The 22,385-nt window shown below is 48.5% G+C and overlaps 1 protein-coding gene across 5 annotated transcripts in view; it reads left to right on the top strand.

Annotated features, from left to right (window-relative positions):
- The window catches only part of GNB1L (G protein subunit beta 1 like), a 67,374-nt gene that overhangs the window by 18,008 nt on the left and 26,981 nt on the right, over positions 1-22,385 (top strand). For 3 of the 5 annotated variants that reach the window (XM_063704751.1, XM_055374965.2, XM_063704750.1), the window contains 3 exons: positions 933-976; positions 15,632-15,779; positions 16,284-16,409. In XM_063704751.1, the coding sequence (XP_063560821.1) occupies positions 15,652-15,779; positions 16,284-16,409 (254 nt within the window). In that variant the 5' untranslated portion in view covers positions 933-976; positions 15,632-15,651. The remainder of the gene's footprint in view (positions 1-932; positions 977-15,631; positions 15,780-16,283; positions 16,410-22,385) is intronic. The other 2 variants (XM_031005435.3, XM_063704749.1) reach the window with 1 other exon arrangement.

Below are 22,385 nucleotides of genomic sequence, written 5' to 3'. Positions count from 1 at the left end.
GTTTTTTATCTTATGGATTATGCTTTCTGAGGATTTTTTTTAAAATCATGAATGGATGTTGAATTCTGCCCAGTGCCTTTTCTATATTAACTGATATGATCTTGTGGTTTTTCTTTAGTGTTAACGTGAGAGTTTACATTGAATGATTTTTGAATATTGAATCAGCTTTGCATTCCTGAGATAAATGCCAGTTGGCTCCAGTGTATTCTTTTTCTACACTGTTGGATTAGATTTGCTGTTTTTCCCTCCCCAACTTGAGACTTAAGCAGCAAGCTATTATTTTGTTTGAGGATTTGTATGTCTATATTCATGAAATATGTTTGTTTGTGGTTTTCTTCTCTTTCTACTAACTTTGTCTGTTTTTGGTATTGGGTTAGTGCTAGCCTCATCAAATTAGTTGGGAAATGTTCTCTCTTTTTCTGTTTTCTGGGAAAATAATTTGTAGAATAGTATTATTTCTTCTTTAAATGTTTGGTAGAATTTGCCAGTAAAGTCATGTGGGCTGGAATTTTGATTTTTTTTTCCCCAAGGATTTAAACTAAAAATGTGATTCCTTTAATTGATACAGGACTATTCAGGTCTTCTCTTTCTTCACCTAGTCTGTGTCTTCCAACTTTCATTTCAGCTAGGTTTATTTAGCTTGAATTTATTTGAGTTGTTCATAGTATCTCCTTACCCTTTTAATGTTTCTGGTGTCTGTAGTGATAACCCTTCTTTAATTATTATAACTTGTCTCTTTTCTCTTTTTATTGTTGTCAGTTCAGCTAGAGATTTATCAATTTTATTGATCTTTTTTAAGAACCGACCTCTTGCTTTGTTTATTTTCTCATTTGTTTTACTATTCTTTAAAAATATTTATTTCTGCTCTAATCTTATTTCCTTCCTTGTGCTTGTTTTGGGCTTACTTTGTCCTCTTTTTCTGTTATCTTAAGGCATAAACCAGGTCATTGATTTGGAGACCTTTCTTCTTGTCGATGTAAGTATTTAATGCTGTAAATTTCCCTCTAAGCACTGTTTTAGCTGCATCCTACACGTTTTGATATGTTGTGTTTTCATTTGTATTTAGTTTAGATATTTTCTAATTTCCCTTGGGACTTCCTCTTGAACCCATTGATTATATAAAACAGTGTTGTTTAATTTCCAAATATTTGGAGATTTTCATTATCTTGCTGTTATTGATTTCCAGTTTAATTCCATATGATCAGAGAGCATACTTTGTATACTTTGTTTTTTTACTTTTTTTTTTTTTTCGAGACAGAGTCTCGCTCTGTCGCCCAGGCTGGAGTGCAGTGGCGCGATCTTGACTCACTGCAACCTCCGCCAGCCGGGTTCAAGCAATTCTTCTGCCTCAGCCTCCCGGATAGCTGGGACTACAGGCGTGCGCCACTATGCCTGGCTAATTTTTTGTATTTTTAGGTGGGGTTTCACCATGCTGGCCAGGCTGGTCTTGAACCCCTGACCTCGTGATCTGCCTGCCTTGACCTCCCAAAGTGCTGGGATTACAGGCGTGAGGTTTTTGTTTGTTTTTTTTTTTTACATTTTTAAGGTTTCTTTTATGACCCAGGATATGGCCTATCTTGATGAGTGCTCCATGTGCATTTGAGAAGAATGTGTTTTTTCTACTGAGTGGCATGTTCTATAAATGTCAACTAGGTCAAGTAGGTAGATAGTATTAGTCAGGTCTTCTGTATGACTTCCTGGCCACTTGTTCAGTCAGTTACTAAGGAGGAGTTTAAGTCTCCACCTATAATTATGTAGTTATCTATTTCTACTTTCAGTTCCATCAGCTTTTTCTTCATGCATTTTGAAGTTCTCTTATTAGCTCAGTATTTACAACTTTTGTGTCTTCTTTATGAATTGATGCCATTTATCATTGTGTCTTCTTCTTGTCCGTGATAATATTCCTCACTCTGAGGTCTACTTTGCCTGATATTAATATATCCACTGTAATTTATTATTTGTATAGCATATCTTTTTCACCTTTTTATTTTTTAATCTATGTTTTTATATTCAAAGTGGATTTCTTTTAGGTAGCTTATTGTTGAGTCTTTTAAAAATCATATAGCTTATAGTTGGGTCTTACAATTAGCATGTTGGGAGCATTTATGTTTATTGTAATGATTGGTATGGTTATATTTAGGTCTACTATTTTGTTGTTTTCTCTTTTTCTTCTCTTCTTTTTTTTTCTTCTATCCCCTCTTTCCTGTCCTCTCTTGAATTATTTAGGTATTTTAAAACATTGTTTTGATTTTTTGTTGGAACTTTGGCAGTATCTCTTTGTGTTATGTTTTTAATGGTTGCTGCAGGGATGACAGTGTACATACTTAATTAACCCTTCACAGTCTTCTTAGAGTTAATATTTTTCCATTTCAAATAAAATATAGAAGGCTTACAACCACATAGGTCCCTTACCCTCCTCCATTATGTTATAACTGCCATATTGAAAACCTCAACAGATAATACAATTTTAACAATCATACATGTTTACTGAAGTGATAAAACCGCATTTTACCATTGCTCCTCCTACCTTCTTGAAGTTCCACATGTCTTTCTGGTATCATGTCTTTTGAACCTGAAGAACTTTAGCATTTCTTTTAGTGCAGATCTGTAGGCAAGAAATTCTCATTTGCCCTCATCTGGGAATCTTTATTTTGCCTTCATCCCCAAAGAATGTTTTGCTGGATATAGAGTTGTTTTCTTTCAGTTCTTTAACAAAGATGTTCCACCCTTCTGGCCTCCATGGTTTCATTATTATTTTTCAGCAGTTTATGATGTTTCAATATGGTTTTCTTTGAATTTACCCTATGGTTCATTTATGGTTCATCATGTTCTTAAACATATGTGCTTTTGTCTTTCTCTAAGTTTGTGAAATTTCAGGCATTATTTATTCAATTAATTTTTTGGTCCTAATCTGTTTCTCTCTTCTACTTCTCAGACTCCACTGCCCTTAATGTTAGACCTTTTACTATTATTCCACAAGTCCCTGCTATGCTAACCACTTATTTCAATCTTTTTTCTTTCTGATCTTATATTGAATAATTTCACTTACTCAATCTTTTATTTTATATTTATATTTATATTTATATTATTATTATTATTTTTCTCTTTGAGATGGAGTCTCACTTTGTCACCCAGGCTGGAGTGCTGTGGTATGATATCGGCTCACGGCAACCTCCGCTTCCCAGTTTCAAGCAATTCTCCTGCCTCAGCCTCCCAAGTAACTGGGATTACAGGCGCCCGCCACCATGCCTGGCTAATTTTTGTATTTTTTTTAGTAGAGGCAGGGTTTCACCATGTTGGCCAGGCTGGTCTCAAACTTCTGACCTCAAGTGATCCACCTGCCTCAGCCTCCCAAAGTGTTGGGATTACAGGTGTGAACTACTGCGTCCGGCCTATTTTATTTTATTTTAGAGACAGGGTCTTGCTCTGTTGCCTAGGCTGGAGTACGGTGGCATGATCATAGCTCACTGCAGCCTTGAACTCCTCAAGCCATCCTCCATCTTGGCCTCCCAAAGTGCAGAGATTACAGATGTAAGCCACCATGCCTGGCCCACTTTATGTCACTCTGTCATTTCCCATTCCATTATTGATTTTTTTCAGATATTATTCAGTTCTGAAATTCGTATTTGTTTGGTTTTTTAAAAAATAATTTCTGTTTCTCTGCTGAGAGGTCCTTTCCCTCCATTCAGTTCAAGGATGTTTATTTTTGCCTCATGCAGCATAATCATAAAGCTGCTTTGAAATTTTTACCAGATATTTCCAACATCTGAATCTTCTCAACGTTGGCATCTGTAAATTGCCTTTTCCCTTGAGAGTTGGTCTCATTTTCCGGGTTCTTTGTATGCTGAATAATTTTGGATGATATCCTAGACATATCCTGGGTTGAATAGTATGTGAGGTCCTCCAGAGAGAGCTGAGTTTGGCGCTAGCAGGCAGTCAACCCAGTTAGATTTGCACAAGCTCCATCTCGCCCTCCGTGGGCTGTGGTTTTAATCTCATTTTTATTTTCAGAGCTTTTGACATGCTGCTTTGGTTCTGTCTCGCACATCAGCCACCCAGGGCTCAGCCTGAGACTTGAGTGGTGGTTTACTTCCCTTCTTACAGCTGGTGCTGCTTTGGGTCTGCCCTGTGTATACACAGCTCAGGGGTGAGCTTGAGGCTTCTGTGTATTTATTCACAGAATTGGGGAACTTTTTTTAGCTCTCCCCACTCTGTAGTTACCCCCCTTGCCATCTTGCAGGGTTCCCTTTCCTTGGTTCCCCTGACCAGAAAGACAAGCTTCTCTCTGAGTCACTTTCCCCTGGGCTCTGTGTGCAGGGCCATCCCTGGGGCAGCACCGTGAGAGAGGGGGACAGTAAACCTTCAGGGTTTCCCCTCACATTCTTGGGGCCGTAGCACACCTTTTTCTCTGTATCTCTATCTAGAAATGTGGAGTTTTATCCAAGTTTTAGCCACTGCTGCCTGGTAGCTCTGTAACCAGGGCCAACTGTAGGGCAGCACCCCAAAACACACATACGAATAACCTAGGAAACATGTCTCTGTGTAGGTCACTGCCCTAAGCTTTGCTTTCCTCCAAAATCCGGCTGGCTGCTGTCGCCCACTTTTCTGTTTTCAGAGAATTGTTTTTTGGGTTTTTTTGGGGGGCGGGATAGAATCTTGCTCTGTTGCCCAGAGAGGAGTGCAGTGGCACAATCACAGCTCGCTGCAGCCTTGAACTCCTGGGCTTAAGTGATCCTCCCACCTCAACCTCCCAAGTAACTAGGACTGCAAGCACACGCTGTCAGCCCAGGTAATATTTTTTATTTTTCGTAGAGACAGGGTCTGACTATGTTGCCCAGGCTGGTCTTGAACTCCTGGCCTCAAGTGATCCTCCCACCTCAGCCTCCCAGAGTGCTGGGATTAATGATGTTAGCCACTGTGCCCAGCCTTAGGTAGTTGCTTTTTATATTTTGTCCAGAGTTTTGAGTTGCAGTCAGCCTGAGAGAGAGGCTGTAATTAGCTTACTTCATTCTGCCAGAACAAGAAGCTTTTCTGTAGTTTTAATTTACATTTTTCTATGAGTAAGCTTTAGGTTGAACATCTTTTCATGTGTTTAATGGCCATTTTCATAGCTTTTTCTGGATTGTCTATTCATCTCTTTTTCCCATTTTTCTATTGAGTTTTTAGCCTTTCCTTAATATTGAAAAGTTTATTTATATTTTAAAGATATTAATTTTTAAATTTCTTTTGACATGCAATGCTAAAATTTTTGTCTTTCTTTTTATTTCTTTTATTTTTTTTTTGAGACAGAGTCTCACTCTGTTGCCCAGGCTGGAGTGCAGTGGTGTGATCTTGGCTCACTGCAAGCTCCGCCTCCCGGGTTCACGCCATTCTCCTGCCTCAGCCTCCCAAATAGCGGGGACTACAGGCACCTGCCACCACACCCTGCTAATTTTTTGTATTTTTAGTAGAGATGGGGTTTCACCGTGTTAGCCAGGATGATCTTGATCTCCTGACCTTGTGATCCTCCCGCCTCAGCCTCCCAAAGTGCTGGGATTACAGGCATGAAAAATTTTTATTTTTCTATAGTCAGAATTATCCATTTTATTTTATTTTATTTATTATTATTATTATTTTTTTAGATAGAGTCTTACTTTCTCACCCAGACTGGAGTGCAGTGGCATGATCTGGGCCCACTGTAACTTTCGCCTCCTGGGTTCAAGCAGTTCTCCTGCCTCAGCCTCCCGAGTAGCTGTACAAAGATTACAGGCACTTGCCACCGCGCCTAGATAATTTTGTATTTTTAGTAGAGATGGGGTTTTACCATGTTGGCCAGGCTGGTTTTGAACTCCTGACCTCAAGTCTCGGCCTCCCAAAGTGCTGGGATTACAGGCATTGTATCTAAATTTTGAGTCATGACAAACCTTTTCCACAACCACGTTAATAATGCAGTTCTTCCATGTTTTCTTCTAGTGCTTGGTTTATTTTTTACATATGGATCCCAGATCCACTTGGAGTTTATGCTCGTGTATTTCACTGTAAGATATGGATCTGATTTTATATGGTTAACCATTTTTGTTCCAGTGATGTGAGATACCACCTCCTTTATGTATTAAACTTCCACACGTACTTGGGTTTATTTCTAGGCTTTCTATTTCACTGATCCATCTGTCCATACAGGAGTACCATACTTTTAATCCTAAAGACTTGAGTACCTGTTAGTATCTGATAGGGCTAGCTCCTTTGCAGCTAATTTTTCCCCATGTTTTTCTGTGCATGCTACATTTTTGTTTATCCAAGTGAGTGTTAATATCAACTTCTCTAACTCCATAAAGAAGCTTGCTGGTGTTTCCGTTGGGGTTGTGTTAAATTTATAAATTAATTTGGGGAGAAGAGATATCTTTATGTTGATGTTGAATTGTCTTAACCAAGAACAAAGGATCCTTTTTCCTTTGTTCAAATCTACTTTTGTGTCTTCCAAGAGAATTTTAACATTTTCTTCATGTAGGTTTTTCATATTTATTTATTAAAGTTATTCTTAAGTATTTTATCTTCTTTGGCATAAATGGAATTTTCTCTAACTGGTTATTATTTTTGTACAAGTAATATTGTGCTCTTTATTGTTATTGTATACAAATAACATAGAGACTATTGAATTCTCTATGTTAGTTTTACATCCTGCTACCAGTTGAAGTTTTTTTTTTATTATTTGAATCTGTTTTATCATTGATTTTCTAGGGCTTTCCAAGTATACCATTATATAATCTGGAATATGGTTTTGTTTTCTTTTTCTAGAGATGGGATCTTGCTGTGTTGCCGAGGCTGGAGTGCAATGGCTAGTCACAGGTGTGATCATAGTACACTGTAGCCTCAAACTCCTGAGCTCAAGCAATCCTCCTGCCTCAGCCTCCCAAGTAGCTGGGACTACAGGCGTGTACCACTATACTCAACAGGAAGATAGTTTAATGTCTTCTTTTCCAATTATAAACCTCTACTTAATTTTTCTTGACTAATTGCCTTGGCTTATACTGCCACTACAATGTCGAATGGTAGTAGAGATAGCAGGCATTCTGATCTTAGTGGGAATGTCCCCAATATTTCTTCATAAAATAATATGTTGGATTTAGGACCAAGGGGGATGTATATATATATATTTAACCTCTAAGAAATGCATCAATGTCTGTTTGTTTACGTATTTTAATAAAAAATGGGCATTGAATATTGTCAAAGGCTTTTTCAGCATCTGTGGAGATAATTACATGCTTTTTCTCATTATGTCTATTAATACGGTATATGGCTTTCATAAATTCCCTATTTGAACCAACCTTGCATTTCTAGGATAAATTCCACTTGATCTGTATATTAATGTGATATTGGGTCTTGTTTACTAATATTTTACTTACTATTTTTGTGTGATAGTCATAACTGGTATTGGTCTATACTTTTCTTCTGATCAGAGCTTTAAATATATCTCATAAATTGGTACGTAGTATTTTTCATTTAAAAAAAATTTTTGTGGTTTCAGTTATCCCATTTCACCTAAAAGTTGTTTTTAAATTTCTATTTGATAAGACCTTTTTGTTTTTTATTTTATTAATTTCTATTTTAATTGCACTGTGGTCATAGAATTTTATTTATAAATATTTCTTCTTTATGAAACTTACTGATATTTCTTTGTGACCCAATATACAGTCAATTTTTACACATGTCCCGTGTACCCTTGAGAAGAAGATGTAGGCTCTGTTATGAGAGTGTAAAGTTCCATTATAGATCTGTAGTATCTACCTTGTTGGTTGTATTTTTTGGATCTTCTATCTGCCTACTTATTGTCCACGTGATCTGACTTGTACTAAGAGTAGTATGTTATGGCCGGGCACGGTGGCTCATGCCTGTAATCCCAGCACTTTGGGAGGCCAAGATGGGCAGATCACCTGAGGTCAGGAGTTCAAGACCAGCCTGGCCAATGGGGTGAAACCCCATCTCTATTAAAAATACAGAAATTAGCCGGGCACTGTGGCGTGTGCCTGTAGTCCCAGCTACTCGGGAGGCTGAGGCACAAGAACTGCTTGAACCCCAGAGGCAAAGGTTGCAGTGAGCCGAAACCACGTCACTGCACTCCAGCCTGGGTGACAGAGCAAGACTCTGTCTCAAAAAAAAAAAAAAGAAAAAGAGTAGTATGTCATATTCTCCAATCATTAGTAGGCTTCTTTCTGTGACTCTGCATGTCCTGTTGTTTCTGCTCTATAGAGGTGGTATCTCTGTTATACAGTGCATAGATATTAAAAACTGTTACATATATTAATTATATATTATATATAGATATTAAAAACTGTTATATATATAGTTTTTTTTTTTTTAGATAGGGTCTCACTTTGTCACCCAGGCTTTAATGCAGTGGTGTGATCACAGCTCACTGCAGCCTCAAACTCCTGGGCTCAAGCAGTTCTCCTTCTTCAGCATCCCAAATAGCTGGGACTATACGACTGTGCCCAGCGAATTTTTATTTGTTTTGAGAGATGGAATCTGACTATGTTGCTCAGGCTGGTCTCAAACTCCTGGCCTCAAGTAATCCTTCCACCTCAGCCTCCCAAAGTGTTGGGACTACAGGTGTGAGCCCACCACACCTGGCAATAAACTGTTACATTTTGTAAACTGCAATGAAGTATTAAAACTATCTGTCTTTGTCAAGTCTAATGCTTTTTGGCTGGAATTCAACTTTGTCTGCTATTAGTATTTCAACCCCTACTTTCTTATTGTTTCTGTTTGCCCCATATACCTTTTTGCCCATCTCTAATTTTAGCGTTTTGGAATTACTTTGTGTTACACTCTTTTTCTTATTGAATGACATATTCTGAGTCAAGGAGTAAATTCTGAGAATGAATCCTTTAACAGATACGTGTTGTGAACATTTTATTTCTGTCTGTGACTTCAGTTTTGACTCCCTTAATGTCTCTTGATGAGAATTATGACTTTGAGCTTCATCCATGTAAGACTGGAGTTGATTCATTTTCAGTTCTGTGGAGTATTCTGTCGTACGAATTTACCCAATGTGTTCCTTTCTGCAGTTGCTAGCCATTTGGGTTGTTTTTGGTTTTTGTTATTATACCCAATACTACTAGGAACATTCTTGTGTGAGTTTCTTTGTGCACACTTGTGAGAATTTCTTCAGGGTGTTTATCTAAGAGTAGGGTTGCCGAGTCATACGGTGTGCAAGATGGAGCCAAACTGTTTTCCAAAGTGGTCGTTTCCGTGTGAGCTCCTTCCAGCATGGTAGAAGGTTCCAGTTGTCCTCTGTCTTCATCAACATTTGACAGACTGTTTAATTTTTTGCTAATCTGCTGAGAGTGTAATTATATCACATTGTAGTTTTGACAGGCATTCCCAGGATTATTAATTAGGTTAAACATCTTTGCATATATTTATTGGACATTTACGTTGCTTGTGAAATATCTGTCCAAGCCTTTTGCTTATTTTTCTTTTGGTGTTTGCTTTTGTATTCTGTTGACCTCTGTGTTCTTTAGATATTCTGGATACGAGTCCAGTGTGGACTTGTCTTTCTCCACCCCTCTGGCATGCTTTTATGGTTTTAAATCTACAGAAAAGCTGCAAGTGTAGTAAAATAAATACCTGTACACCTTCACCTGTGGTCACCAGTTGTTAGCATTTTGCCACATTTGTGCTACTTCTCTGCCTATATATTCATACATAGATAGGTAGAGATTAAGAGAGAGAATTTTTTTTGAAACATTTGAAAGCAGATTGTAGACATTATAGCATTTCACCCCTAAATACTTTCGGATGTATCTCGTAGGAATAAAGACATTCTTCTACATAAAATACTTTTATCCTTCCAAGGAAATTAATAACACCCCATTATCTGTAGTCCATATTCAGATTACCCACAAAGATCTCCCAGATGTCCCTTATAGCCCCCTTTTTTTTTGATCCAGGATCTGATCTAAGAGCCAGGATCTAAGGTTTACATGTCATGTTTGGTCATCATGCCCCTTTGGTCTCTTAATGTGGAAGTTACCCGGCGTTTTCTTTTGGTTGTTTCTCTTGATGCTGACCTTTTTGATGAGTCCAAGCTAGTAGTCTTGCCCAGTGTCTCGTAACCTGGATGTGTCTGATTGTTTCCTTTATGGCTGGATTGAGGTTGAGCATTGTTGGCAGGGACACACAAGGTTGGTGCCATGTCTGTGGCATCACATCAGGAGATAAGCAATGCCAGTTTGTTCATTATTGGCAGTGCTAGCTTTTCTCAGTGGTGAAAGTGGTGACAGCCAGATGTCTCCATTGAAGATACACATTTTCCTTTTGTGATCAGTAAACAGTTTGGAGAGTAATACCTTGGCACAACACACATCTCCTGTTTCCCAACCACCTCTCACCACGTTGGATCCTTTTTTGGATCTGTGTGATGATGTTTCATCTCCCTTGCTCTCTACTTGTAGTTGCAGTTCCCTCTCTGTTTCTTTAAGAGCGTTGAGCACCCTTGCCTTATATACCCAAGTGCTCTGCTCTGTGGGTCTAGTTCTATTTTTTGTTGCCTCTCATGACTCTCACTTACAGTGCCTTGTTGACTTTTGTGATTTTTGACTACAACCTTGCACTTCTTAGGACTTATTCTAAAGTGAATTCCTTGAGGCCTGGGTTGCAGGTGGGTTCCTTCTGAGAAGACAGACTGAAGTGTGGGGGATCTCTCAAGGTGGTGTGAGTTAGGGCTGAAACCTGAGGACTGGTGTTTTTCTGGCATCCGTGGGTGTAGGTTTAGTGCTGGCTCAGCCTAACACTGAGCATCTAGCTACTGGGGTTCTCCTAGGAGGTTAGCCACCATAGGAGGGCCCTAAGCTTTGCCTTTTGTCACCCCAGAGGCCATCAGAGCTGGAAATCCAGGTCACTAGTGCAGCAAATGCCCTCAAGGCAGGCTTGGCAGGTCTCCCGAGGCTGCACTTTTACTTAGTGTTTGGCCTCTGGCAGCTCAGACTTTTTTTTGTCAACTTAGTGATGCGTTTAATATTTTGATTTTGATTTTGATTTTTTTCAGAGACAGGGTCTTGTTCTGCTGTCCAGGCTGGAGTGCTGTGGTGTGATTGTGGCTCACTGTAGCCTGGAACTCTTGGGCTCAAATGATTCTCCCACCTCAGCCTCCTGAGTAGCTGGACTTACAGGCACCCACCACCATGCCCAGCTAATTTATTTATTGTTTTTGTAGAGATGGGGTCTGACTGTGTTGCCCTGGCTGGTCTTGAACTTCTGGCCTCCAGCAGTCCTCCTGCCTTGGCCTCCCAAAGTGCAGGGATTACAGGCCTGAGCCACTGTGCCTGGCTGTGTTTAAAAAAATTTTTTCAAGATAGTTATTTATTTTATTTAATTTATTTGAGATGCGGTCTTGCTCTATCCCCCAGGCTGGAGTGCAGTGGTGTGATCATGGCTCACTGCAGCCTTGACCTCCTGGGCTCAAGCCATCCTCCCACCTCAGCCTCCTGAGTAGCTGGGACCACAGGCATACACCACCACACCTGGCTAATTTATTTTTATTTTTTGTAAAGACAAGGTCTCCCTATGTTGCCCAGGCTGGTCTTGAACTCCTGGGCTCAAGCAATCCTCCCACCTCGGCCTCCCAAAGTGCTGAGATTATAGGCATGAGCCACCATGCCTGGCCTTCTAAGAAAGTTTTATCAACATCTTTAGTTGTTTTTTGGGAGAGGGCCACCCAGGGTGTCCGTCCTGGTGTAAAGGGGTGCTGACCTAGTCTTCAGTCTTGCTGATTATGGGCTGGAGCTTCCTCGGGGGATGCTGGAGCTAGTTCCATGCCCTTGTGTGAGATATGCAGTGGGGCAGAGGGTCCTGTTTGAGGCACTCCCAGCGGCCTGTGCGGCCTGTCTTTGTGCTGTCACATGCCCAATGGGACAGGGAGGACCTGGTGGGCTGGGGTGGGCAGGGGTGGTGCCAGTGGCCTCTCTGGGTGGTGGCTCCCCACGTTGGCTCACTTCGTGGTACTCTTTGCTGATTTCCACAAAAGGGCTAGGGGACTGAGCACAGGGCTGCGCAGCCCGAGGGCAGGGCGGGGGCCCAGGCTGAGCTGAGGCCTGTCTGGCATGAACCCCCAGGAGCCCGAGAATGTCTTAGGTAGGGACCTGTGGTGTTTGGGCTCCAGCCACTGCCGCAGCCCTGCTTCATCTGTAGGGAGGAAGGCCCTGCAGGTGTGGGCGGGTTTGCGCCAGCAGGACATTTGCAGGCCTGCCCCTGCCTCCCTTGAGTGGGGTGTCTGTGGACCTCTCCGCCAGTTGCACCTACCCGCTGGTCCCCACACCCAGAGGAGCGCTCTGGACCCCTCCTGGGAGAGCCCTGGGGCCTGCCGAGCTGCCTCCGCGGTGGCGCATTGCAGGCAGATGCTGTTGTCGTCCATTTGTTCCCTGGGGCTTTCAGGGGTGTTTGTGGCTTCTCTGGAAGGGCTGTTAGAGTTACACAAATTGTGTCAGACTGCCTTTCATTTTTCAAAGAATGTGGCTCACTTTGACACCTGGAAGAGCAGGCAGAAGCCAAAGTTGTGCTCTGTGGATTAAGTTTCCTGTTCCTTTGCCTCCGGGAGGACAGGGCCGGGGCTGGGCCGGGGCCACCACAAGGCCAGCTGGGCGCACACGGGCCTTGCGCAAGGGCGGCCTTTGCTCCACAGCCTGGGGCCAGGCAAGATAGGGGAACGTGATGATTCTCAATTAGATTAATAAAGAATAATTAGATGTCATAAATCAAGCAATCCTAGGATATTGTCATGGGAAAAATATGTAGCTAGAATTAATTAGTTTTCAAATAAAGCATTTATTTTAATTACTTGAAATGATGGAGCCCTTAATTGCCGATGCATCATTTTGGCCTGTGCGTTTTGGTTGTTGTAACAACGTGACGGGTTTGTTCCCTGCAGTTCTGGGGAAACAATAGAGGAGAACTTGATTTCATCACCTGAGAATGAGCCTTCTGCTGGTGAGGTTCTGGAAACTCCCGCCAGGCCCCAGGCAGGTGGCATGTGGGGGCCGGGCTTCGGCTGGCACCGCCCAAGGCCGCCGTGCTGTCTGTGTGTGTGCTTCTCTGTGCTGTGTGTGCACATACGTGAGTGCCTGTGCCTGAGTGTCTGAGTCTGCATGTGTGTATGTGTATGTAGGTATGAGTGTGTGCCTGTGTGTGTGCATGTGTGTGTGCACATATGGGTGTGTGAACATGTATGTGTAGGCATATGTGTCTTATGTGTGGGTTTTGCATGTGTCTGTGTGCACCATGTGCATGTGTGTACCATGTGCATGTGTGTGTATGTGTGTGCATAGCGTGTGTCTAATGTGTATGCGTGCCTGGACTGCACAGGGGAGCCTGTGTAGAGGTGACCTGTCAGGCTCTGCTTCCTGGACTGGAGTTGTGGGAGGGACCCTCCATCCTGGACTCGGTGCTTTCCTGCTAGGTGGAGGTGCTTTTGCCGGGTCTGCATTCTTTGGCTCCTCTTGGAGCTGGGCCCTGCCTTCCTGTCCCCCTGGCTAGCTTGCCTTTCTTACCTGGCAGGCATAGCACAAGCAGGCAGTGGCTTCTGAGAACTGTCCTCTAAGCCAGCCCACTGAGGGCAGCTGTTCCAGCCCCCGGCCTGGCTGCGTCTTCAGGAGTCTTCCCCATCACAGGCTGGAGCAGGGGCCGTGGGTCTTGGGAGCGGTGTGGGGTCCGGTCCTTCTGCCTCCCCTGGAAGCCACCCTCAAGTTTGGGCATGATCAGTTGGCTTTCAGCCAAAGGTGAGAGAGGACGAAACCCCTCTCATCTCCCTCAAAAAAGAAAAGGAAAAATGGGACTTGGCAGTTAGTAAAGGACATCCCAGGGAACTCCGCATTGTCTTCGGAACCCCTTGAGAGAGGCAGGGTTGGGAGGTAGAGTGGCTGCCCGAGGTCTCTCGCCAGGCAGGGTGGACCTGCGCCCTGGAGTCACTGCCCAGCCCCTCCCAGGCCTCCTGCCCTCCCCCATGCCGCCCGCGTGGGTACTGGCTGCTGTCCACCCTCTACTCTGCAGGACACCTTGGCAGGGGCATTTCTCAGGTGTTTTGAACCTTTGCCCCAGCTGGGCTGCTGCTGCCTCTCCTGAAGAGAGTAAGGAGAGGGCTGGCATGTATTCAGAAGGGGAGAGGCAGGGCTTGGCGGTGGCAGTGCGGCCGAAGGGGCACCCTGGACAGCTGCCTCCAGACATCCACAGCACTCCTGCCTCTGAACCTGAACCCCCATCCGCCTACCACCGAGCCCCTTCTGAAGAGTCCTTCCCATCTCCCCTGCCCTGGTCCTTTACTGGCCCCAGTCCCTCTGCTGGCTGTGGCTGCCGTGGGCCATCCTCCCTGCCTTGTGTGCAGGCTGCAGGTGGCTGGGCCGGGGCCTGCCCCACTGTCCCAGAGCCCAGTGGGAAAGGTCCCCTGTGACAGGCTGCCCCCGCCACCCAGTGGTCTGTTCCTGGCCTTTCCGTCTGAGCCCTTAGCCCAGCTCAGGGTCTGCAGGCAGACAGACATGGAGCTGGTCGCTTCTGGCTCCAGGGCCACCCCACAGAGCAGCCAGCTGTGGGGCTGAGGTGGAGTGTGAGGCCCTGTGGGTCTGAGTGGTTGGATGGGCTCGGCAGGGACCCGGGAAGCCTCTCTGGGTGGGTGGTGGCCCGGCAGTCCTCCCCCACAGGCCCAGTGGTCTGGGGAACAGCTGCTCATCTGTGACCGCAGCTCTCCTAAGGAGCCGCACGGCGACTCTGCCCCAGCCACTCTGCCCTTCAGTGGTGCCACGAGGCCCTAGAGTACTTCAGGCCTCAGCGCCAGGGGCCTGGTGCAGCTCAGTGACTATTCTTTGCCTCGGTTTCCCCAAGAGTAAAAGGGGTGCTGCCGCCTTATAGGGTGGTGATAGCAGTTAGAAATTGTGGCGGGGCAGGCCTGGGACCCAGCAGATGTGAGAGGAAGGCTCCTCCTAGCAGCCCCCCGGGACCCTGTGTGCCTCTTTTCCCCTGATCCCTGAGCTGGCCATGGGCAGAGGTGGCAGCAGGGAGGAGAGAAGAAGGGAGACTGGATTTGCCAGCAGGGAGGGAGGGTGGCTCCCAAGAGAGACACTGGAGTAAGCCCTGGACAGAGGGCGGGACTCAGCCAAGCCCAGTGGCAGGACCGGCAGTCCCGGCATGCAGATGGCCAGAGTGGGAAAGCACTGGTGTGGCCGCTGGGATCTGGGGAGCCAGAGGGCACAGCCAGTGGTGGACAGGAAGCCCTGGAGGCCAGAGTGGCCGAGGAAGTGTTGGATGCCGCTGTGCCCACTCAGGGATGGCTCAGGTGGGGCCCAAGCGGGTGCACCAGTCAGGTGCAGAGGCCAACAGGCACGGAGCGAGGAGGGCTGGCATCCATGGGGCTCCCAGTTCCCCCAGCAGTGGGGGAAGGGTGAGCTCTGTGCTCTCTGCTGGGCTCACCGCTGTGCAGGGAACTGGTGCCTCGGTAGCCACAGGCCGTTCATCAGTGTCTGGGGAGCAGTGGTGCCTTTCCCAGGAGGGGCACAGGGCCAGGGACAATGAGCAGGGGCAGTGTCTCAAGCACCCCTGTGCCTGAGCAGCCTTCCTAGAGGGTGGGAATAGGGTCTCAGTCACTCACACGCCCTCCCTTGGTGCCCAGGTAACTGCATCCTGCCCAGCATGGCGGCCCCCTGCCCGCCGCCACCTCCAGACCCCCAGTTTGTCCTCCGAGGCACCCAGTCACCGGTGCATGCGCTGCACTTCTGCAAAGGAGCCCAGGCTCAGGGGCGCCCGCTCCTCTTCTCAGGGTGAGTAGCTGTGGCCCCAGCCCCAGGCCACCCAGGGCCAAGTCAGGAGGTCGTGAGCTAGCAAGGAGCCCAGCACTTGTTTGAGGGTGCTGGCCAAGGGACATGGACTGCTCGCCACCCAGGCTTGCTGAGCTTTCAGCACCCACCAGCAGACACACTGTCCCTTGGGGGAGGCAGGGACACACACACACACTCTTTGTTACAGACGCAGGAGCAGGCATGACCACCCAGCGTGCATTACTGTGGCATGGCTCCCCCTACCTCCAGAGAAGCAGATCTGCCTGAGTTACCCCTAGAGGCTCCTGAGGGTCCCCCGGTCCCCTCTCTGGAAGAGGAGCGAGGAGCGCTTTGCCAGTTTGGCCCTTAGTTCATATTTAGAGCTGTTGGCTTTTCAGCTCAACCAGCCTAGATGCCCGCATCCCACAGTGTGGCCTCCAGGCTGGCCCCAGAGCATTCAGCACACCCTTCTGCCCCCTGACACCCTGCTCGGCTTGTCTGAAACAGGTCTCAGAGCGGCCTGGTACACGTCTGGAGCCTGCAGACGCGGAGAGCGGTCACCACCCTGGATGGCCACGGCGGCCAGTGTGTGACCTGGCTGCAGACGCTGCCCCAGGGGCACCAGCTCCTCAGGTGGGTCTCCAAGGTGCAGGAGCCAGGTGTGGCCTTCGGGGGAGTCAGGAACTCTCTGATGGAGGCCCTGGTGTCCCCCACTGAGGGGCAGAATGGGGTGGGGGAACCAGAAGGGGCCAGCAAAGGGTCCGCAGCAAGGGCAGGGTGTGCAGGTCCAGCCCCTTGTCGCGGGGAGGCAGGCAGGTCTGCCTCTGCATCTCCACCATCTCCACTGGACCCTTCATGCTCCAAGCTGGAGCCAGGAGGTGCCAGGTGAGGAGGCCAGAGCTCCAGGGCTGGTGACATCTGAGGTGAGCCCAGGCGCAAGTTGGTGGGAGGGCCTTCACAAGGGCACTGCGTCGTGGCTTGGGAAACTGGGCAGGGGTGAGGGCATTTGCTGAGAGGAGGGGAATGGGATGAAGTACAGGCTCAGGGATGCAGGCAGTGGTCCCAAGGAGGGCCTCCCTGCCCACTGCCCATCCTGCCTGGGCCGTTTGCCATGAGCATGGCAGGTCACACACGGTGCCGGTGGAGGCCCTAGGAGCTGGGAGTTCCGGCAGCTGAGCCCTGGCCGTGTGTGTCCCTTCACTAGGTTATGACAATGCACCTGACTCTTCCCAAGAGGACCCAGCCCCTGATGTTGTGCCACATATGGCTATGTGGCTGGCAAGATGGTGGCTGAGTGGCCAGGGGCGGAGCACAGGGCTTGGGTGTGTAGTGCTGTCCCACAGCAGTGTGCTTCTGCGTTTCTGAAGTGGGTGTGGTAGTGAGGGCCATCTCCCCACCTGGTCCCCCCTGCAGTGTCTCTTGTGGTTTCTACCCCTGCAGTCTCCTCCCTCAGGGCCCCAAGCTCACGTGTGTGTTCTGTCCCCTACGCATCACTTGGGGATTACTTGTCCAGACTGTACCCCAGCAGGAAGGGTCCACAGAGGTGGCCTGTCCCCATTGGTATTCAGACCCCACTGTTCTAGCCTGTGCTTAGCACAAGGGCAGGTTTCTGGGTGCCCCCATGGTTCACGAGGCCTTAGCCCATCCCGAGACAGTGTGACCCTACCCTCCGTGACTGCTGTGCTGTCTGTCCAGATGCCTGCTGGGAAGAGCCTAGTGAACGTATGGCGATGGCTGTGTCCCCATTGCAGTGTCAGCCTGTGCCTTCAGCAGAGCTCGCCCTGGCCGGGGGTCTGCATTGAGCCCAGGCCCCTCCTCAGATGAGCCTCTGCCTCTATCCCATGGGCCCAGGTCCCAGTCACCACAGCCCCTCTACAACTTGGCCTCCTGTGGCCGTGGCACCATCCTCCTGCATGGGTGGCAGAGCCTCATCCTGAGGTTACCCAGCTCACAGGGCCCTGCTTCACACGCTGGTGCAGCTGCTAGGTAAGCAGGAGGTGGCGGAGGAATAAGAGGGCCTGGCAGTCCTGGTGGGGGAGACCCCACGTGCTGCGGCCCTGGAGGGCCTGCCTGTGAGTGTGGTGAAGGACAGTGGGGCTGGGTGCTGGGCAGCTGGCAGCAGAGCAGGGAGGGGCAGCCCCCGAGGGTTAGCCCAGGGCTGGGTTCTGACATCGCCCCCGTGGTCTTGTGGAGGTGATGGGGCTGAGACACCAGGCCGGAGGTAGGCCAGGAAGCAGCAGGCAGGGGCAGGTGCGTGAGGGGCTTCTCTGCTTCCCATGGGGAGTGGGAGGGACAGGGCATGGTGGGACAGGGAAGGCCTGCAGGGGGCTGACAACAAGTCCTCCTTTGGGCTGCCTGGATGCTGGAGCAGGCTATTATCCTTGATCAGAGTGACATCTGCCCCTGTGTGGGGATCGCTGCCACCAGCCCAGGAATCCTGAGCACGGGCGGCCTGCTGCTGTCCTGGGATTTGCCTTGCGTCATATTCAGGGAACTCCGTGCCATCACCATCACAGCCCAGAACTCCAGAAGGACAGGCCTGTTCTCCTGCTCTGGTCTCGGTGCCTGGTTCATGGCACTGTGGAGTATAGTCCCTGGAGAATGAGGCCTGTCTGGCCCCCACCAGTCTGCAAAACATGTCTGTGCTAGACTCACGCGGTGCCTACCACCTGGGAGATGGCTGCAGGTGACGAAGGCACCAGGGTTGTCCTGAAAAGCAGAGGCCCTGAGCCTGTGTGCTTGCAGAGCCCCGTGTGGTCATGCCTGCATCCTGGCCAAGCCGACCCAGATCCCTCACCACTGGTGCAGGGGGCCTCAGAGTGGGTTTGGTCTTTGATTGTCAGAGTAGACTTCATTTCTAGAACCCCACCAGGCCATGTGCATCAGGAGCTGCTGTTTGTAAGTGTCCTCCTGAGCTTTCAGCCACAATGTAGCCCTTGGTGGTCCCTTGCGTAGGTGCCTTGTGGTATCAGGCTGTGCTGCAGACAGGAGCTGTGCCAGGCCTGGTGGGCGGTCTGGGAGCTGACATTCGAGGGCACCTCCCCTTCCTGCTGGGGTGGTGCTGTAGTGGCCGCTTCCCAGGCAGAGCCAGCCATGGGTCAGGGGGTCTGTGGACGGAAACTGCAGGTGTGGAGTGCCAGGTGCGTTTGCACTGTACTAGAGCCTGTGGGCCGCCACCCGGCCTGCACTCAGCTGTGTTTGGAAGCCAAGTCTCTCCAAGTGGCCCTTGAAGGAAGTGATGGCTTTCATGTTGATGCGAGGTGGGAGGGCGCCCTCAGCCTCCCGCATGCCAAGGACACACCTGTGCCTTCGACAGCCACCTCGGCAGGGTATTTTTTAATCTTTTTTCTTGTGAAGTATAATGTACTCACAGAAGAGTGCAAGACAAGTGTTCAGAGCATTGTATTATGGCTGAGTGAGCACCTGAGCAACCACCTTCCAGTCAAGAAGTAGAGCGCAGGGCCCCCGAGCCTCTGAATCTCCAAGCTGCCGCCACCTGCTCTCCCTGGAGATAGCCCCTCATGCCCCAGGAGGTAGCCCCTCACGCCTCATTTTTGCTATATTTATGAATGTATGTCTCTGAAAAGCATAGACTATTTTGTCTGCTTTTTTCTTTGGAAGCATGGAGACATAAGGAGCAGCATCTGTGTGTGACTTCTCTCACTCAGCTTTATCTCTGTGAGCTCCGTGTGTTGCATGTAGCTGCAGTCAGCTGTCGCTGTTTTCTTTTTCTTACTTTTTTTTTTTCTTTTTTTGAGACAAAGTCTTGCTCTGTTGCCAGGCTGGAGTGCAGTGGCATGATCTTGGCTCACTGCAACCTCCGACTCCCTGGTTCAAGTGATTCTCCTGCCTCAGCCTCCCGAGTAGCTGGGATAAGAGGCATGCGCCGTTACGCCCAGCCAATTTTTGTATTTTTAGTAGAGATGGGGTTTCACCATGTTGGCCAGGATGATCTCCTGACTTCATAATCTGCCCACCTTGGCCTCCCAAAGTGCTGGGATTACAGGCATGAGCCACTGTGCCTGGCCCCTAATGGTGTCTTTAATGAACAAAGTTACTCATTTTAATGGAGTTGATTCAAGTCTGCCAGGCTTTCCCCTTATGGAGAGTGCCTTTGTGTCTCGCCAGGAGTTCCTGCACCGAGGTCCGAGAGACCTCTCTCCATGTCTCCCAGGAACTTTACTGTTGTCCCTTGTAGATCCATGGTTCAGCTGGAATTCACTACGGTGTGCAGTGAAGGCCCTATGTTTCCACGTGGGTACCCAGCGGTCCCTCCTTCCCCCACCTCAGTGCCCCTTGGATGGGGTGGGAAGGGGGTGTCAGGCAGTCAAAGAAGCAGGGTTGGGGGGATGGTGTGGCAGCGGCAGGCTGGGAGGCCAGGAGGTTGGTGAGGGCAGGCGGCAGGCTCGCTTGTTGGGCATGTCAGTGAACATCTCCAGGATAACAGAGGCCAGGGTTGTCCCTGCCCAGAGAGGAGAGTTACAGACACGAGAAGGGGGAAGGTGAGAAAGAACCTGTGTGTTGTGTGTGTGAGGTTTGTGTATGTAAGTTGTGTGTGTGTGAGGTGCCTGTGTGGTGTGTATGTATGTGAGGTGTGTATGAGGTGTGTGGTGTGTGTGATTGTGTGTTGTGTACATGCGTGTGAGGCATGTGTGTGTTCCCTTGCCTGTGTGCGGAGGGGCCTGGTGGCTGGGGCACACTCTGGCAGTGAGCAGGTGGACACCCAGGTCCTGGCTTCTAAATGCCTGTGTGTCCTAAGCTAAGTGAGGGTTCCCCGGGAGATGGCAGATTCTAGGTCTGGACATCTCACAGATGGCCACGTCAGAGGATTCTGAGCCAGCCTGCAGGAACTCCCGTTAGCCTGGGCCAATTTGAGCACTAAAATAAATGATCAGAATTAGGGATGATGAGCCTTTGAAAACTATGGGTCCTGACCAGGCGATCAGGGTTGACACCCCTGATGGTGGGCAGGTCACATCGTGTGCCTTGCAGCGTGACGACTGGTGTCCTCTGAGGAATATGGGCCTGGGCCTCGTCCCCAGGGAAGGAAGGAGTGCAAAGACATGAGAGAGAGGCAGAGACAGGGAGAGAGAAGGGGCCATGCAGGGGGCAGAGGCAGCCGGGGCCCCGCAAGGCCCCACACAGGCCACGACGCCCCAGGATGGCTGTGGGCTGTTGGGGCTCACCCTTGGTCAGGATGCGGTGGTGACAAGGTGGGGTTCTTGGTGAGAGGCTCGCCTGTGTGCACAGGGCTAGGAGGGGCTGGGAGAAGCAGGCCACTGCAGCAGGAGGCATAGGGGGTCTTCGTGCTGTTCTCACAACTGTCCTGTGAGTTCAAAACTGATTCAAAATAAAAAGTTAAGCTGGGCACAGTGGCTCACTCCTGTAATCCCAGCACTTAGGGAGGCTGAGGTGTGCTTGGGCCCAGAGTTCGAGACCAACCTGGGAAACATAGTGAAATCTCGTCTCTACAAAAAATACAAAAATTAGCTGGGTGTGGTGGCACATGCTGGTAGTCCCAGCTACTTGGGAGGCTGAAGTGGGAGGATCATCTGAGGGAGGAGTTTGAGGCTGCAGTGAGCTGTGATCACCCCACTGCACTCCACCCTGGGCAACAGATCAAGATATTGTCTCAAAGAAAAAAAGTGTTAAAGTTCCTGGAAAAACAAGTCAGTCCTCCACTCCCCGCAGGGCCTACATGGGTGCCCTCCATATGAGTGTGGTGTGCAGCCACATCTCCCCTCCCTTGGCCCTGGCCCCTCCCCATGCTGAAGACACCCCCATCTCGGCCTCCCTGCAGTGTCATGTTGAGCCTTGCCGCCTAGCAGAGCCATGGGGGCTGTGCACGTCTTTGTGCTCCAAATGTCCAGGTACATTTTGACATCAGTTTGGCAGGTTCTCCAAAACCCCAATGGAGATTTGGACAGGACCGAGTTGCCCAGATCGGCCTTTGTGGTGCTGAATTCTCTGTGGCGTGGACACCACAACCACAACTGCACACCGCACACCACACGGCCCTCCTGGCAGAGCATGGGTGCATGATAATAACTGGCACCCAGACTTTGTTTCAATTTCTTGTTTGTCCACCAGTGACATTTCTGCTCCAGGATCCTCTGAGCTGTCACGTCTCCTTAGTCCCTTTTGGTGTGTGATCACTTATTTTCGTGACCTCAACATTTTGGTCTTTTTTTTTTTTTTTTGAGGCAGGGTCTTGCTTTGTCACCAAGGCTGGAGTGCAGTGGTGTGATCACAGCTCACAGCAGCCTCAATCTCCCAGGCTCAAGCAATTCTCCTACCTCAGCCCCCTGAGTAGCTGGAACTGCAGGTGCACGCCACCAAGCTTGACTAATTAAAAAAAATTTTTTTGTAGAGATGGAGTCTCACTATGTTACCCAGACTGGTCTTGAACTCCTGGGCTCGAGCAATCCTCCCACCTCCACCTTCCAGGTGTGATCCACTGCACCTAGCTGACACTTTTGAAGAGTTACTGCCCAGATGTTTTGTAGAATGCCCCTCAGGTTGGGTTTGTCTGATATTTTCTCAGGTTAAGACTGGGGTAATGGGTTTTGGGAAGAAACCCACAGAAGTGAGGTTTCTCATCCTATCATC

Source organism: Gorilla gorilla, chromosome 23 (genome assembly GCF_029281585.2).
Source record: "Gorilla gorilla gorilla isolate KB3781 chromosome 23, NHGRI_mGorGor1-v2.1_pri, whole genome shotgun sequence".
Taxonomy (NCBI): Eukaryota; Metazoa; Chordata; class Mammalia; order Primates; family Hominidae; genus Gorilla; species Gorilla gorilla.
This window is presented reverse-complemented; position numbering and strand designations above follow the sequence as displayed.